At 39.6% G+C, this 13,317-nt stretch overlaps 2 protein-coding genes across 2 annotated transcripts; both read left to right on the forward strand.

Annotated features, from left to right (window-relative positions):
• The first annotated feature begins 1,861 nt into the window (after nucleotides 1-1,861).
• On the forward strand, nucleotides 1,862-5,269 carry LOC146558875 (uncharacterized). Its single transcript, XM_085248266.1, has 8 exons — nucleotides 1,862-2,025; nucleotides 2,746-3,397; nucleotides 3,509-3,569; nucleotides 3,663-3,747; nucleotides 3,831-4,736; nucleotides 4,849-4,888; nucleotides 5,001-5,057; nucleotides 5,160-5,269. The coding sequence occupies exons 1-2, from the start codon at nucleotides 1,950-1,952 to the stop codon at nucleotides 3,351-3,353; spliced, it is 684 nt and encodes a 227-aa protein (XP_085104392.1). The 5' UTR covers nucleotides 1,862-1,949; the 3' UTR covers nucleotides 3,354-3,397; nucleotides 3,509-3,569; nucleotides 3,663-3,747; nucleotides 3,831-4,736; nucleotides 4,849-4,888; nucleotides 5,001-5,057; nucleotides 5,160-5,269.
• Nucleotides 5,270-9,025: 3,756 nt separating this feature from the next.
• On the forward strand, nucleotides 9,026-12,414 carry LOC146558876 (uncharacterized). Its single transcript, XM_085248264.1, has 3 exons — nucleotides 9,026-9,656; nucleotides 10,270-11,522; nucleotides 11,881-12,414. The coding sequence occupies exons 1-3, from the start codon at nucleotides 9,576-9,578 to the stop codon at nucleotides 12,323-12,325; spliced, it is 1,779 nt and encodes a 592-aa protein (XP_085104390.1). The 5' UTR covers nucleotides 9,026-9,575; the 3' UTR covers nucleotides 12,326-12,414.
• The last annotated feature ends 903 nt before the right edge of the window (nucleotides 12,415-13,317 follow it).

Consider the following 13,317-nt stretch of genomic DNA (forward strand, 5'->3'; position numbering starts at 1 on the left):
TGTATTTCTGTGTGTTAATAAAGTTCCAACTTTTGTATTGTAACATTTTTGTCTTTTTCTTTCTTTAGTTTTTCAGACAACTCAAACTTTTAAACACTTGTAATGAGCTGTGTGTGTGTGTGTGTGTGTGTGTGTGTGTGTGTGTGTGTGTGTGTGTGTGTAAGAAGTACCACTTTAACAACTTCATTAATATTGTTTTGTATCATAGTAATAAAGGTTAGTTTTAATGTCTGTATCTCCTTATTTAATCTGAGATGTTCTTTTCTAAAAACCTCAGGATTGTGCAAGTACTTGTTGAGTTTAGAAGGTAAGTGAAACACTAAACAGAAAAGAAAAGAGACAGAGATGTGTGTTTTCTGTTAATACCATAATTGCAGTCATCTTAAACAAACACATGACATTTCTTTGGCACGATTGCTTTTTCACTGATTTGAAACTTTAATGTGTGGTACAACAATTCTTCTAGTTAAATAGAAAAAAAATGGGCTGTCTGTGTAAAAAGCATAAATGGCTGTTTGTCTTGGTGTATTGGTCTTTTGCCAGCATGGCAAACTAGATCAATCTGCTGGGACATCTGATTTGAGGACAATCACTTGCTTTTCCAAAGGACACTGACAACCAGACATTAGATGCCACAGCCCTGGCCCACGGTATCCCCCCCCCTCTCTCCCCCCCTCTCCCCCCCATGCATGCGGTGGGCCTTCTGTAGTAAGAGAGCAGCTTAATGAAGGTGACAAGGTGAAAACAGGAGGACTGATGTGCCGGTGCTGTGAGGGCATGTATAACACCACCTACCCAAGTGATGAATATAAGGAGGCTTTGAAGAATCTACAATAATTGTGTGTTGTTTGTACATGTGTGATGTTTTCAGGGTTTTTTAAATAAAAATCAGCTTTCTTTTTAATTGCTATTAACTGACAGTCAGATAACCAGCTTTTAAAAACATATTCATAAACACTTTGCAGTCAACAAAATTTGCACAGAGGTTATAGATGAAATAAAAGTATCACGTGTGTTCTAGGTGTGTTTATAACTCTGTTATTGTACATATTCTGTGTTATACATCATAATCATTCCAGTCTTTTTTTTTTTTACTGTTTTAATCTTTATAAAACTGTTATTTATATATTTTTGTGATTTCTGCTGCCCTATTGGTCTGGTCTCTCTTGAAAATCTGAGAATGTGATATTCATAATAAAAGGATTTAAGTTTACTGCCAAAAAATGATTGCACTTCATAACAGAAATGTGCTAACTGGCTTGAAATAGATTGAAACTGTTATGAGATTGCTTCAGGGAGCAGACATGACACCGTCTTTTAGGTTTCGCCATCACTTTGTATTATGCGCACAACACCACCCTCCTCTGGCTTCCACATGAACTGCACCTTAAACATCAACTGTTTACAAATGTCATGACACAAACAAACGTTTCAATACCGTAAATCACTTTTTGGACTGCGATCACTTTTTGGCACAACATCGGCTCTGATAACATTTAAAGCGCACTGAAAAACCATTCTTTAATGCTAAAAACCCATTATCAATTGTAATTATTTATTTATTCATTTAAATTTCAGATATCGATCTTCATTTTTGTAAACTGGTGAATTAATGATTTTTTAAAGAATTAAAACGACAAAGTTTGGCAATATATTTTTTAAAAAGGATGAATAAAACAGTAAAATAAAATGAGAAATATATATATATATTTTAAAAACTATGATAATTAGATGAACTTTATTTTAAATAAATAAAATTGATTTTCGGTGACCCTGGGTGTCATGGTGATGATGACGTGTTTGAGTGCAGGTATAAAAGCAGGAGGCAAAAGTGGAATTCGGGTTTCACGTTTGAGCGCAAACAGGAGCTTTTTCCCACTAGTGCTGTGAAAACTCGGATTTTTCAAACTACAGCTAACGTTTGAAAATCTTCAAGAAGGATTTGCAAAATGACTTCTTCAAACTTGAGTCGCGAGATGCACCTGCTCTCCCTTTTCATTGAGGAGGTGTTAGATCAACGCTATGGTGAGTACAGCAGGCTAATATGTCAGAGTGCTAGCAAACAAATACAACTTCGATTTTTGTCTTTTATTGTTTGGAAGTAGGACTTCATGAGTGTTAACATTTAGGATGAGATGTTTCATACTTGAGTAACATCAATTTTAACATGTGCCAGTACGCTATAAAGATGGCGCCATGTTTTTTTTTAATTGCTAACGACTTAAGGCGTTGGAGGACGCTGACGTCAGCGCGCGGCCGTTTTTGCATGTAGAGGGTTTGAGTTGACATGTTTGGGCCGCTGGCGCTGAGTTATACGTGAACGTTTCATAGATTGTGAATGTGTAAAGCTGGAGAAGCTGGAGTTTTAAAAGTTCACAGAGTCGCAGGATGAGTTTGAGATTGAAACAGTGTGTGCCTGCAATAAGGAGGTGGGAGGTTTCTCACCTAAATGTAGCTGCTTTATCCTCAAAATATCGATGCTCAACTAATATGAAGATATTACTCCTTAATGTGAATGCGTATTAAAACCTCAGTGAAAATCCACGCAGCCTTACACACATGAAAACTTTTACCAGGTGAAAAATGTGAAGGCTTTCATAAACAATGAGTTCTGCTGGGCGCTTCTTACTGTTTGTGTGTGGAAGAGCTTATGATGATGTAAAGCCATGTCTGGACAATTTAAATTCAGGCTTTAATTTGTGTGATCACATGATTAACGTAGACGCACGCTTTGCTTTCTCGTAGCTGATCTGGTGAGTCCAGTCACTGCACCTCAGATGGTCGTCACTAACTTGAGGAACCGTGAACTGAGCAGGAGGCATCTGAACTCCATGCCTCACCTGGTCCTCACTCTTTACCATAACCTGGTGACTGGGTCCAAGGACTTTCCTTGCATACCTTTTAAAGGATGGTTCCACCGGGACCTGGTGACGACACCATTTGTCAATGTGAGGCAGAGCCAGAGAGAGAACACCACTCCTTCTCCTCCTACGGACTCACCAGCTGGCATGATGCTGCCGCCTGCGGGCTCCAGCTCTCATCCACGCTTCCTGACTCCAGTTCTTCCAGAGAAAGCAGATCTTGCTGTGCTGAAGGCAGATCGGAGGAACTGTGTCCGCACCCTGACTGTCGACGGCCTCCCCGTCACCAGAGTCATCTCCACTGTTTACCAAACAGAGGACACTGAGATGAAGAACCGCTGGAGAGTAACAGACTACAGCGCGGACGGCAGAGTTCTCACTTCGGTGCTCTGCCGTTTTCTAAATATGTCGGCAAAGCGTGCTAAGAGGAAGGCGGAGGAAGAGAGCAGCATCCGGAGCCCGACTCAAGCAAGGAAGCGCTTGAGATTATAATATACAGTGAAGCATGTCGAACGTCAGCAAGCCTGAACAAAGTGGTAAGTAGTAAATAGTGCTTAAGGTTGTTTCTAAAAGAATGTCCTAAAATATTTGAAAATCGTCGAGGTTTTAACTTTTATTCTTTCTTTTCTGCCTCTTGTTTCTAAAAGTCAGGCAAAAGAGTCACGCTGCAAAGAAACACCACACAGAAGATTTTCCCTCAGTAAAATGGTAAATATATTCATCTTGTTATGACGTTTGCTCACAATAACCAGGAGTGTTTCTGAAGTGATTCACTCTCATTTGGTGTTATTTGATCCAAAGACAACTGAGGGTCTTCAGAGCAGCGTGAACGGGCGTCATCTGAGAGCAAGACAGTCCGCGCTGGCGCCTTTGTGGTTCCCTCCAGGTACTCCAGCTTCATCCCACAGTCCAGAGAGATGCAGTTAGGTTGAATGTGAGTGTGAATGGTTGTCTGTTTCTCTGTGTTAGACTGACCTGTCCAGGTTATACCCCCGCCTCTGGCCCCATAACAGCTGGGATGGCTCCAATGGTTAAGCAGAAGAAATGGATGGAAGGATGATCCAAAGAGAAACATTGAAGGCCCTCTCACAAAAAAAGATAAGAACTCATTTTACACATTGTTGAAACATCCTGAAAGTTATTTGTTGTGTTTAGAATCTGGTTGAACTGTCATTAGAGTTTGTTTCGACTTGTTGTTCATTTCTTATTCGGTTCAGCTGTGTTTCTATGTGTCCTTAGTTCCCATAATCAGCCTCCTGTGTGTAAATATAGTGTCAGTCTCCCTTTGTCCCTTGTCAGAGTGTTAGTCTCCGTCCCCTCGTGTTTCCTTGCCTCAGTAGTTCTGTTTCCTACAGTTTTCCCCCAGTATAGGTTTTGGTTAGACTTTTTCAGTTCCCTTTGTCAGTCTTTGTATTTGGTATTTCCTCATCAGTCTCATCACTTTCCTCTCCAGAAAGAAAACAATAAAAAGACCTGAAGAGACGTCTATGCAAACGCTCTCATTGTGAAAGATAAGTATACATCCAACTAATCTGTGACTCTGTCACAGCTCTGATCAGCAATTCTTTCAGGTTTGTCTGTTTTGATGATGTTATTAATTGTTATTATCCTTTATCCAGTTAACTTTCAGAGAGGAGCGGAGGGAGGAGCGAAGCCAGCGTGCTCTGTAAACTGTCATTAAAAAAAAGATAAGTATATATTGATTTTATATTATTATGACAGCTCCTCCTCAGTGAACACTTCCTCTAGTTGCTGAAATCATTTACTAATTTTTTTCTTCCCATTTGTCTTTTGTTTTTCAGAGAAAACAGAGGAGCCAAGGTGACATTAAGACCTAAGACAGGACGGATTGAACCCTTTCTCGTAAAAAGATAAGTATTCACTCTGCTTTTAATCAGAATATTGATAAATATCTAAAATTCTGCTCACCTGGTTGATAAAGTTACTAAATTGATTCCCTCTTTTCTGTCATTTGTCCTTTAGAGAGAAGATGAGGAGAGTGAACGTCAGCAAGAATGAACAAAGTGGTAAGTAGTAAATAGTGTTTAAGGTTGTTTGTAAAATATCCCAAACATTAAAAAACTTGTTGAGGTTTTAACTTTTATTCTTTCTTTTCTGCCTCTTGTTTCTAAATGTCAGGAAAAAGAGCCAAGATGAGAAGAAACTCCACACAGAAGATTTTCCCTCAGTAAAATGGTAAATACATTCATCATGTTATGACGTTTGCTCACAATAACCAGGAGTGTTTCTGAAGTGATTCACTCTCATTTGGTGTTATTTGGTGTTTGTCTTTGAAAGGAGAGGAGCAGTAACGACACTGGGAGACAAACAACAGGATGATCCAAAGAGAAACATCAAAGGCCCTCTCACCAGCTTTCATTTATTAAATTTGTCTTTACTGAACGATTTCTGGTGTGTACTTGTGTTGATACTCAGACAACAGCTCGTCTTTCTGTTTGTGCTGGAAGATTCAGGCAAACACATATTACATATATAGATTGTTATATGACACAGTTTCACATTTAGTGCTATATGATAATGATAAGGTCCAGTTTAATGGTATTGCTAGTGTCTAATGAAATGAACACGTGATTTTCAGATCCAGCAAAGTGAATATTTTTCACTGTGGATAAATTACATGGAAACGTTTAATGAGTCATCAGCTATTTCACTACAAAGATGATGTGATTAAAGGTTCTCATACATGCAGGTCAGAAGTTTTGCTCCATCCTGGATGTTAAATGCTGATCAATGTTTACACATATCTGCACATTTCTAACAGCTCATTTCACAGGTCATCAGTCTCCTGACTGCATATGCAGAGTTTTATCATCACGTGTTCATGGCAGACAAACATAATTATGAATTCTTGTTTTAGTTCCATTCAGTCACTCAACATCAGGTGTCTGCTTGTCCTGAGCTGTGAGAACTACAGTGAGTTGCTTTCCTCTTTAGCTTAGTATTAATAAACCAGGTCGTAGGTGGGCACCTGCATCAAGGAGTCAAGAAGCATATTTTATTGTTTAATGGTGAAAACAATGGATTGTTGGTCATTTGTTTAATGGAAAGACTGAAAGTGCGGCCTGGTGTTGACTTACACTTATTCAAAGTGATGAAGTACCAACAGATACTAAAAGTCACAGCCTGAAACACGTCAACTGCTTTATTATTTCTAGTTATAAATAAACTGTCAGTTTATGGCCCCTGTGGCTTGATCAGGCCCTTCTGGGATGTGGAGATATTTATCATTTACTATAACTTGTGCTTATGTTGGTTTTTGCTGTGGTTTCGCTACTGTGTTTTTCTCTTTTTGCTTGTTTTTATTTTTCCAGCAGGTGATCAAACAGATTTTTAGTGTCTTCTCTCTCTGTGTCTCTCTTCTCCTATCTTTTTGCTTTCCATCTCCTTCTGTTGAGCATCTTCCCAACTTCTCTTTTCTTCATCTTTCTCTTTCCCATCCCCAGTCCTGTCCGTTCTGATTGTAATAATTTCAAAGTAAAGAAAAGAAAGAAATAATAAAGAGCTAATACACTTTGACAATCAAGTGGACCAGTGTGGCAAAAGCTGTAATGATCCAAATTGGGAAAATAAATCTGTTGGACTGGTAAACTAATATACTATAATAATACGGTATGAAAAATGGCAAACATGAGAATTCTGCGTGTTTTCCTTCTTATCTGCAGATTAACAGTCCACAGGTTTGGTGCTCAGACTCTGATTTATTCCCTGGAGATGGAGGAGAGAGAGCACAGAGGACAGCAAGGTGGAGGAGTGAAGGAGAAGGTGGTGCAGCTCAGTGTCCAATCAGGAGTGAGCATCTCTATATATGTATATAGAATATATATATATTTCAAGTTTTTGTTTTGAGTTTTTGTTGTTTTTTGTTATTTAAAGCAAACACTAAAACTGTCACCCAGACCTCTGAAGATGAAGATAACTAATCATAAATAAAGGGAATATTATCATGATGAGGACACTATCAGAGGTAGTTCAGGGAACTGTTATACTTCAGATACCAGAAAAATCGTTTTTCTTTTCTTGTTTTTTGGCTTGACTTCATGGTAGTCAAAATGAAGAAGAGTGCTTGACTGCGCCTAAGTAAAAGCTGCATGGCAAAACAACACACACCTTCACTGCAGATGCATGCACAGAAACCAGTATTTTTTGTATCTTAAATATTAACTAGTGTGTGTACAGTAGTCAATATAATGGGATGTGACCTAAAGCAGCAAAAGAAGAGTTCTTACAGCATTTTGCAATATTTAGGATTTTATTGAACACTTTTACCTTTCAACATTTGTAAGATTAATGAGTAATGAAGCATTGCACAATAATCCTGTGTTTTTGATTATTTATTGTACACTACAAGTAAACAACAATAAGTTAAACATCTGTGACATCTGTCAGAAGCTTGGATACATTTACTCCTACAAGGATTTTACTCTTATGAAATGTAAAAAGAACACTGAAATTATATTTTACAGAACACGGAAATTATATTTTACAGAACACGGAAATTATATTTTACAGTTTTTCACACAAACAGTTTTGCTTTGCTTACAGAAACTATAACTTTAATCTCAGCCAAACCGATTTACTCAGGAACAAATAAAATACTAAAAAAAAGCCAAACGATAACATTTTTAAGTTATCTAAGTGACCTATATATGTTTAACCTGAGTAGCGAAAGACTGCGGTGGGTTTGAAAACGATTTGCCAGGAGTCCGGTGTTCTCACGGCTCTAGTTAGCCTAGCCCCCGGCTCGCTATCGAGCTAGTGGGTAACAGACGTCTCCGAAAACGTCGGAGCGCTTTTGAAAATATGTGGTGTCTTGATAAACTGAGCAGATATTTGAGGTTTACACAGTTACAGTCTCGCCTGAAAATATGTGAAACGTTTATTTTGTGACCCATAAAGAATAATAAGAGTAATATTAAAACTAACTAGCTGCCGCCATTGTTGGAAACTGAGCTGGGCTGCGCTATGAATTCTGGGACAGAGCTGCTTCTTCTTCTTCGGGGTTTAACGGCAGCTGGCATCCTTGTACATGCAGTGCTGCCATCTTCTGTTTCAGTCCGTTATTACACTCTTAAATCCTACTACTTATTCCTGCGTCTTTTGGGATCTTACAAAGCTTCAAACAACGCGTCGACTTTTGATAGTCAACGTAATCGTGACTCTTCGAGGGGGGGGGGGGGGAAGCCCAAGATGGCGCTCTGAGCAGTCACATATCGCTGAGCTCTGCGAACCTGGCCTTTTTTAAAATATATATTACACACAGTGAACAGAGACTTTATTTACGCCTACGCAATAGTCATCTTTTACGTCTCATTTTGGTATCTATTTGTGAACCAAAATGAGCAAACCCGAGAAGAGAAAGACCGAATCTAAGAAGTTGCATGCTAACAGCGGCTCCGTTAGCAAGCTTGCTAATGTTAGCCAAGCTGCTCAGTCTTCTCTCGCTACTGAGATGCCCGCCGACACTAAAAATACTCTCATCGACTCCATGCACGACTATTTGGAGGCAGTTTCCGAACCGCTTCAGTATTCACGGATGGAAGAAGAGTTTCCCCCTCTCCCTATCACTCCACGTGCCTCTCCCGCGGGTAAGCTAAGAAAAGTTGCGGATACGGAGACATCTACGGTTCTCTCCCAGCTCTCATCACTTACCATGTTGATTAACTCGAGTTCAGACACTTGAAAAAATGGTGAGTGACAACTCCATAGCCATCTCCGAGATGAAAAAAGCTGTCCAAGAGAACACTGAACATATCACAGCTGTTAAGGAGTCATTTGATGCTGTCTGTGCTGAGTTAAATGATATGAAGAGCAGAGTTGTCAGTGTTGAGGCACAGCTCGAAAAATATAAAGCAATCGCTGAAGCACAGGAAAAGCGCATCTCTCACCTGGAGAGCTATTCACGGCGTTGGAATCTGAAGCTCTACGGTCTGACCGAGAGGGACAAGCAGGACGTGCGGCAGGAGGTAATCAAAGTCTGTAGATCAGTCATACCGGAGATGCAAGATAAATCCCCCGACGTCGTTGACACCGTCCACCGCATCGGTCCCAAGAGGTCCAACAACAACCAACCCAGGGGAATCATCATTCAGTTTACATCCAGGATCTACCGCGATGCTGTCTGGCGCGCTGCTAAGAAGTCCACCTACCTGAAAGGTAGGGTTGCCAACCGTCCCTTAAAATACGGAATCGTCCCGTATTGAGCTAATAAGGGACGCACTTTGTCCCGTAATACAGTGAGAATCACAAAAAGTCTATAAATGTTAATGGATTTAACGCTTTGTTTGAAAACATAATTCCCAGCCCCTCTCCTGCTCTGATACCAATGAGCTGACAGCACACTTAGCACGAGTATAACGATTCAGATTACCGCTTATCTAATTGGTCGAGGAAAGGTGTGCGGAGAAGATACCGGAAGACAACAGATGATCAGCATGGCCAACAGAGAGACAAACACTGACACTGCGGCGCGACTCTGGGACGACAGTACACCTTTGAACAACAGTGCTTGTTCCCCTCCTAGAAAGAAAAAAAAGGTTGCAAAAATACAGGGAGGAATGGGAAAATGAAAACAACTGGCTGGGAAAAGTGCGCGATAACACGTATAAAGCGCACTGCACATTGTGCCGGCGCACTTTTTCCATTTGCCATGGTGGACTGACTGACGTTAAGCAGCATGCTTCTACTTGTGGGCACATGATGAATATGAGGGGCGTGAAAGAAAGAGGAACCCTTGACCAATTTGTTGTCCACCAGGCCACGGCAGAAGCAGATATGGTATGTAAACATTGTTGTTTTTTTAAACCCTCTGGTTAAGGTTAATATGGGCATGTGCAATGAATATCAGCACTGTGTGGCCAGAAGTTTGATAATATAATTTGTTTTGTGTAATAAACAAGGATAGATGATTACAACGAATAGATGACTAATACATAAAAGTAATACATAGATGAATAATGATGATGAGTTATGATGCGTAATCATGGGAACAAGTGGGTTTACAAACTGGAGCAGCTGATTAGCATTAGAAAAGCTGAAATAATACCTCAACTGAAGCCACAAAGCCCGAATAAATTGACACAGAAGAGACTTCCGTTTCAAGGCAAGGCAGAGATCCTTCCTTCCCACAGTGATTGTGGTCTTCAACAACTCTTTGAAGACTTGATTAGTCTGAGCTGCAACAACACCTAATTTCCCTCTGGGATTAATAAAGTATTACTGAATTGAATATATATAAAGAATACACATTATATTGAAAACATACATATATATGACCATACCCATTTCTTACAAGTTGCATGCGTAATTTATACTTTAAAGTCAGTTGATAAACTACACAAACTATACAGATATACTGTAATATATATATATATATATTTCTATTTTATAGGTGACTGCTGCAGAGGTGACCCATGTCTACCACACTGTAAAGCACGGTTTAAGTTATAACTCGGGTGACTGTGCACTCAAACTGACTGTACGAATGCTGAATGACTCCAGTATTGCCAAAAAGATGTCCTGTGGGAGGACGAAAGCTGAAGCAGTTGTCACAGATGTCCTGTCTCCAAAGGCAATAGAAGAGGTGATCAAAAAATTGAAAAGTGGTGCAACTCCACTCCCATTCTCTCTTCACACTGATGCTTCAAACAAGGGAAATCGGAAGATGTTTCCCTTGGCCTTGCAGTTTTTTACACCAGAGGCTGGAGTTGTCAACAAGATGTTGGATTTTGTTGAAAATCCAGATGAGTCTGCAGAGGGAATAGTAAAAATAATACAAAGCTCTCTTGAAAACGTGGGGCTATCCTTAGATCAGGTTTCTGCATTCAGTGCTGACAATGCAAATGTAAATTATGGCATCCACAACTCAGTCTTCACAAAATTGAAAGAGACCAACAGTGAGATCCTTCGTGGCAACTGTCATGCACATATTGTTCATAACACTGTGAAAAAAGCCCTGGACAAGCTCTCAGTAGATGTGGAAAATATTGTCCTGAAGATATACAGCTTCTTTTCCACCTCTGCCAAAAGGAGAGAGTCCCTGAAAGAGTTCTGTGAATTTTGTGACGTTGAATTCCATGATATCCTGCGCCATGTTGTGACGAGATGGCTGTCACTCAACCCTGCAATCACCCGCCTGCTGCAGAACTGGGACCCGCTGAAGTCATATCTCATCAGCATTGGTGAGGAATGTCCAAGGCGCCTGAAGGAATTGCTGAAGTTGACAGAAGATGCTGCTGGAGTTGAGGGAGAGGCAGACATTGTGGAAGTCTACCTCCTCTTCTGTAATAATGTCATGTGTCTGTTTAAAGAAGTGGTGAAAAAACTGGAGAAGAATGTAACCACGTCTGTTGACCTCTATTCCATCATGGAGTGTTTCCTGACAAGACTTATTCAGAGAAGAGATGATGGGTTCTACGGGTACCTAACAAGACAAAAGCTCCAGCATCTCTCGCCATCTGATGCTGATGGTGCCAGGCAGGAGTTTACAGCCTTCCTAGACACTGCCATCAGTTATGTCTGGAAGTGGTTTGACTTTTCAGAAGAAAACTGGCTTTTCCACCTGCAGCCCCTCTCTCTAGCATCTGGGAAGATTTCCTTTGATGACATGGAGAAGATCATTGAACGGCTTCACCTGGCTGGCAGGTAAGAATAAAACATTTAGCAGTGAAATGATAAACCATGTTTTAATAGTATTGATGGTTAAAAATAAACAAATACAATTGATAGATAACATATATAAATAAAACCATAATCATTAACTTTGTTTGGAGTGTATATACACACGCATGCAATCTTTTATACACTATTTTACAAATTGAAGGAGTTCATATACTTAATATAAGGATGGATAAATACATAATAAATAAACTATACTTATTGTATTGTTTAAATGCTATACAACGTTATAAACATATACAATACATTTTTTCCATTTATTTACCACTGTAAATGTTCTATGTACCACTTAGGATTTAGGTCAACTTCTCATCTCTATTGGCAGGTTAAACATCTCTATGGATGAGCGTTATGAAGAGTGTGTCACTGCAACCAGTCTTCTGAAGCACCTCACCAAAGAACATCAGGAGAAGGAAAAGTGGCAGTCCAAGGGAACAGCAGAGAAGTGGATGGAAATTCTTCAGGCAGCTGACCTCCCCAATATGCAGGCTGTTGTATCCTTTGTACTCAGCATCCCATCTTCCACTGGGTTTGAGGAGAGGATTTTCTCTCTTATGAAGAATAAGTGGACTGATGTGCGGAACAAATGTTCTACTGAATTAATTAGAAGTGAGCTCATTGTCAGTCTAAATTATGATATGTCTTGCTCAGAGTTTTACTCTGCAGTACTGAAAGACAAACAACTCCTAACTGCAGCAAGAGCTCAAAAAAATACAAATGGAAAAAGTAGTCTGTTTCCACATAATGTAGCATTGAGCTTGAGTTCATGAGTTTGTTGTTTTTTTTTAACTTCAACTTTCAGCTACAGTCAAGGCCTTTGTATGGAATGCCAGGACTGCCATAATGAATTAATTAAATACACCATTAAATAATTAATTAAATGTGTCAATAATTAATTAAAATTGGAATTAATTAATTAAATAAATAGTTATGACACATGTAATTAATTAATTATTGACACATTTAATTAATTATTTATGTATTTCACATTTTAATTAATTATTGACACATTTAATTAATTAATTATTGACACATTTAATTAATTATTTAATGATATATTTATTTATTTCATTTTGGCAGTCCTGGCGCCTGGCTCTCATCATGAAATAATTTTATCTGTCAGCCTCACCCGTCAAACTCAGGGGGCGGGGTTAACGCTGCCATGCAGCTTCTCTAACATTTGATTGGTTGCCGTGCAAAGTAAGTCAAAACAGGTCGATCCTAGATAATCGATTGCTTGTGTAGACTTGGGGCAGCCAGGTATCCCAGAATGCAGATCAAATCACAGGCAGCAATGGTGGTGGTGTAGTTTTTCTGTCACCAGCTACACTTTTAACAGTGTTTTAGCCGCGAATGTCGCGCCGTATGTCTGGTCAGGTTGTCAACATAGAACATGTTTGCAAAAGTGCTCAGATGTTTTCAGAGATTTCACTAGCTCTGCTAACAGTTAGCATGCAGAGTGCACCGAGGGGGTTACGTTAACCGGTTTGTTTACATATTCCACTCTCCGTGTTCCACATGTTGCATTCGCAGATTCTCATTTTCACCGAACGATCGTCTCTTTCCGCCTGGTCTTGTGTCTCTGTGCTTCTGTAACATAAAGAACGAGCTGACATTTTTCTCACGAAACCAGCGATCAGCTCAACAGACCCTCAGTTTACCTGCATGCATCCTCCTCCTCATCATCTGTCAGCTGTTTAACACCTGCTGCTAATTCAAGAAACACGCCTACGTTTCCTGGTGATAGTCACAGTTTAACTGG

Source organism: Mchenga conophoros, linkage group LG15, assembly GCF_057382185.1.
Source record: "Mchenga conophoros isolate Kocher_MC1m ecotype Shallow Benthic linkage group LG15, M_conophoros_male_GT1.1, whole genome shotgun sequence".
NCBI classification, from domain to species: Eukaryota; Metazoa; Chordata; class Actinopteri; order Cichliformes; family Cichlidae; genus Mchenga; species Mchenga conophoros.

Excerpts from the sequence above, each read along its gene's own strand:
- LOC146558875 (XM_085248266.1), top strand. The coding sequence starts at position 1,950 with ATGACTTCTTCAAACTTGAGTCGCGAGATGCACCTGCTCTCCCTTTTC. Across the intron at positions 2,026-2,745 it reads GGTGTTAGATCAACGCTATG|CTGATCTGGTGAGTCCAGTC; the intron begins GTGAGTACAGCA and ends GCTTTCTCGTAG.
- LOC146558876 (XM_085248264.1), top strand. The coding sequence starts at position 9,576 with ATGATGAATATGAGGGGCGTGAAAGAAAGAGGAACCCTTGACCAATTT. Across the intron at positions 9,657-10,269 it reads CCACGGCAGAAGCAGATATG|GTGACTGCTGCAGAGGTGAC; the intron begins GTATGTAAACAT and ends TCTATTTTATAG. Across the intron at positions 11,523-11,880 it reads CGGCTTCACCTGGCTGGCAG|GTTAAACATCTCTATGGATG; the intron begins GTAAGAATAAAA and ends CTCTATTGGCAG.